We start from the raw sequence: 3,949 nt of genomic DNA, 5'->3' as shown, positions 1-3,949 counted from the left end.
CCAAAGTTGTATTTCCAGGTCTACTATCATTGAGGACCTCTTAAAAACAAACAAAAAAGCTGGGCGCGGCGGCCTATGCCAATAACCTCAGCACACCGGGAGGCTGAGGCTGGAGGATTGCTTGAGTCCGAGTATCGAGACCAGCTTAGGCAACACAGGGAGACCTGGCCTCTGCCAAAATTAAAAGTAAAATTAAAAAATTAGGTGGATGTGGTGGCGGGAGCCTGTAGTCCCAGCTACTTGGGAGACTGAGGAGGATCGCCTGAGCCCAGGAGGTGGAGGCTGCAGCGAGCTGAGATCGTGCCACCGCACTCCAGCCTGGGCGACACAGCGCGACCCCGACTCAAAATAATAAAATGTAAAATGCCGGGTGCAGTGGCTTGCGCCGGTAACCCCAGCATTTCGGAACGCCAAGACGGGAGGACCGCTTGAGGCCGGGGCTTCAAGACCAGCCTGGGCAAGAGCGGGGCGACGTCCCTATCAATTAAAAAAGGCTATTTGAGACGTCCATCGTGGGATGGAGAGGGGGGCCCAGGCGAACTTGGCGGCGCATTATGACCCTCACCACGGAAAAGCTCGGCCCCGGGACCGGGACCCGCCCCGCGAAGCCCCAAGAGGGCCCACGCCGCGGGGGATGCTGGGAGAGGACGTGACGGCGGCGCAAGGCATGCTGGGCCCCGCGCGTTTCTCCCCGAGCAGCATGGCCGCCGGTACGCGGGCGCCGCGCGTTTGCGAGCGGGTGTTGTCCCCGTCTGCCGGGACCGGCCGTGGAGCGCCGCGGGGCCGGAGCGCGCCTTAGGTGTCGTGTGGCCTCCTGAGTCAGTTGTCGCGGTCGGGGTCCCCCCGGCGGCGGCAGTCCAGGAGCGAGCCGCGGGCGAGCGCAGGGGGCCCCGGCTTCGGGCTAGGTGAAGTCGGCGGGGCGACCCCGCGGAGCTGGGAGGGCGGAGCAGGGGAGTCGGGCGGCAGCCGCAGGCCCGGGATCCGGGTGGGACTGGAAGGGACCGATGCGCGCGGTCGTCCCAGCTGCCCGCGGCCGCTCGGGGTCCCCGTAGCTTCGCACCGAATGTACATATGAACTGTATTCCTTCTGATTTAGCACTGTATTTATTTACTTATTAGATTTAAAATATTTTTTTTTTTTTTTTTTTTTTTGAGTTGGAGTCTCACTCTGTCGCCCAGACTGGAGTGCAGTAGCCGCTCCCGGCCACCGCAGCCTCGACCTGTTGGGCTCTGGCGATCCTTCCGCCTCAGCCTTCCAAGTAGCTGGAACTACAGGCGCGCGCTACCACACCGGCTAATTTTTTATTTATTGTAGAGAGGAGGTCTCGCTGCCCAGGCGGGTCTCGAACCTGCGGGCTCAGGCAATCCACTCACCTCAGCCTCCCAAAGCACTGGGATTACAGGCTGAGCCACCGAGCCCGGCTAAAATATTTTTTTTTTAGTTGGAGTCTCATTCCGTTGCCCAGGCTGGAGTGCAGTGGCACACTCACGGCCACCGCAGCCTCCACCTGCTGGGCTCAGGCCATCCCTCCGCCTCAGCCTTTCAAGTAGCTGGAACCACAGGCGCGTGCCACCACACCCAGCTAATTTTTTAGTTGATTGGGAGGTGAGGTCTCACCATATTGCCCAGGCTGATCTCAAACCCGTGGGCTCGGGCAATCCTCTCGCCTCCGCCTCCCAAAGTGCTGGGATGACAGGCGTGAGCCACTGTGCTCAGCTTTGGTTTTGTTTTGAGGTAGGGTCTCACTCTTCATCCAGGCTGGAGTGCAGTGGCAGGATCATGGCTCACCACAGCCTCAGCCTTTTAGGCTCAGGTGATCCTTCTACCTCAGCCTCACAAGTTGCTGGGACTACAGGCATGCACTACCATGCCCAGCTAATTATTTTTTGTAGAGACTAGGTCTCCCTATGTTGCCGAGGCTGGTCTTGAATCCCTGGGCTCAGGCCATCCTCTCACCTCCACCTCCCAAAGTGCTGGGATGACAGGCATGAGCCACCACACTCGGCTAGGGACTCAGTCTTACCCTGCCTCTCACCCACAGAAGAGAATACATGAGGCCTGTGTCCTTCGGAAGGATCTGTGTGCTCCTGATGCCAAAGGAGAGCCCTGATGGTGCAGCCTCCCTCCCAGCCCTCCAGGTCTTCCAGGGAGACCAAAAAACATAGGGGAGGAACCACACCCAGGGCTGGACTTGGAAAACAGTTGTGGTTGGAGAAAATACCAAGAAGCTGTTTTCCAGTTCCTTTGGCCTACCCCAGGTTAGATGGTGGGTTTCATGCGATTCTGTTCAAATGTGTCAGGGAATTGGCTTGGTACCCTTGGTTAAAAGAGGTTGGGAAGGATGGATTCTAAACCCTGCCATAAATTGAAGAACAAATCGCCGTTCCAGGTGCTGAGAATGTCACTGAGATCAGTGTGGTAAGAGGAGGCTAGCTGGCCCCAGCTGGTACAGGCTGAAAAGAGGCCATTTTGGTTGCATTAGAATAGTCATTTAGAAAAGACTTAAAAACTCCTTTTAGTGGCTGAGTTGGGCTAAACATAAAAACCGCTTGGATTCAAAAGTGGACATTTTTCCAATCCCCTCCCCCCACCAGCCCTTCTCTCCTAGCATGACCTTGCCCGACTGACCAGTTTTATCTAGTAGCTGTTGCTGGTGCTGAAGAAAAAACATCCATGTAAGCCAGACCCCCTAATGATTAGGAGAGTGGGCCAAGGTCAGCAAAATGTGTCTGAAAGCCTGGAGTGGGCATTGCCCAGCATCCCCCCCATCCGTGACGACAAGGACATCGGACTGTCATAGGCCAGGGCCCTGGGAATAAAGGATTGTTGCAGTTATATTTTAAAACAATTTATAGGTATCATCTTCAATGTTATGATTTTCCCTTCCTTTCAAATATTGCCATCGTCTGCCCCGTTCTCTAAAAAACTAACTGTAAAGGAACATGTTGTAAATTCCAAAATGTTAACTAAAATGTCAATGTGACAGGGAGACTTTGTGGCGCGGCAGTGGTCACATAAAAACTGTCAGTGTAAATCTTGAGTCCTCAAACTCAGGGTGAGTGAAGGGCTATGAGTTTTGAGTAGAAATACTAGAATGAACTTGTATTGCTTGGAGCGGGTTTTTTGGCAATGATGCTAACCTGTCTTCCTATAACCTGGTTATAGAAACTAAACTCTCCCTTTTCTCCCAGTCTCTGCCTCTTGTATTTTAATTGGCCACGAGGGATAGCAGCCAATTGATTGGCCGGGCAGTAACACGGCCACAACTCTGAAGAGACTGGTGGCATGGGACAGCAACGACCCCTTGCGTTTGCTGAATGTAACTCTCTAACTCCTGTTTGAAAAGTCCTGGTGATACTATCCATTATGTCTCCCCCACCCATAGGCATTTGTTTATCCAAAAGGAGAATACTGGACACTTTCTCTACACAAGGCACTTGGGTTATGAGTAAAAAGGATGGTAAAATACCCCCAGAAACTCCCAAGGTTGACTCTTGGATCTGACAGTGTCTCCCCGTTTCTCTACCAGGGAGTGAGTCCTGGGATCCTAGTTTTGTCCCTTTGAAACTCAGATTTAGCTCTATAGTGACCGAGTAATCTCCCCACCTCACAGGTGTGTGCTGAGAACTCGGTGACTCTGGGAAAGTGCTCTGGCAACTCTAATGCACTGTACAAACATAATGTGGTCATAATTTGAGGTTAGTTTTTCCTGGCTGCAGTAACTGCCTTCTAGGCCCTTGAGTCTAAACTAAAACAAAGACTTTGACTTAAGAAAAGCATTTTCAGCTGGGCTCGGTGGCTCAGCCTGTAATCCCGCGCCTTTGGGAGGCTGGGGATCAAGACCCGCCTGGGCAGCGAGACCTCATCTCTACAATAAAATCAAAAAATTAGCATGCGCCTGTAATTCTGGCTACTTGGAAGGCTGAGGCGGAAGGATCACCGGAGCCC

At 53.4% G+C, this 3,949-nt stretch overlaps 2 protein-coding genes across 2 annotated transcripts in view; one reads left to right on the top strand and one right to left on the bottom strand.

Moving 5' to 3' along the window:
• The window catches only part of KLB (klotho beta), a 39,281-nt gene that overhangs the window by 4,498 nt on the left and 30,834 nt on the right, over positions 1-3,949 (bottom strand). Inside the window, exon 4 of the mRNA XM_008069790.2 lies at positions 566-1,052. Within this exon, the coding sequence (XP_008067981.1) occupies positions 566-1,052 (487 nt within the window). The remainder of the gene's footprint in view (positions 1-565; positions 1,053-3,949) is intronic.
• Positions 1-3,949, top strand: part of RPL9 (ribosomal protein L9) — a 35,880-nt gene that overhangs the window by 17,408 nt on the left and 14,523 nt on the right. The window lies entirely within an intron of this gene.

The sequence above is a fragment of the Carlito syrichta genome, unplaced genomic scaffold (assembly GCF_000164805.1).
Source record: "Carlito syrichta isolate Samal-C Ts95f unplaced genomic scaffold, Tarsius_syrichta-2.0.1 Scaffold312207, whole genome shotgun sequence".
Lineage (NCBI taxonomy): Eukaryota > Metazoa > Chordata > Mammalia > Primates > Tarsiidae > Carlito > Carlito syrichta.
The sequence above is the reverse complement of the archived record's forward strand: the minus strand, read 5'-3'. Positions and strand labels throughout refer to the sequence as shown.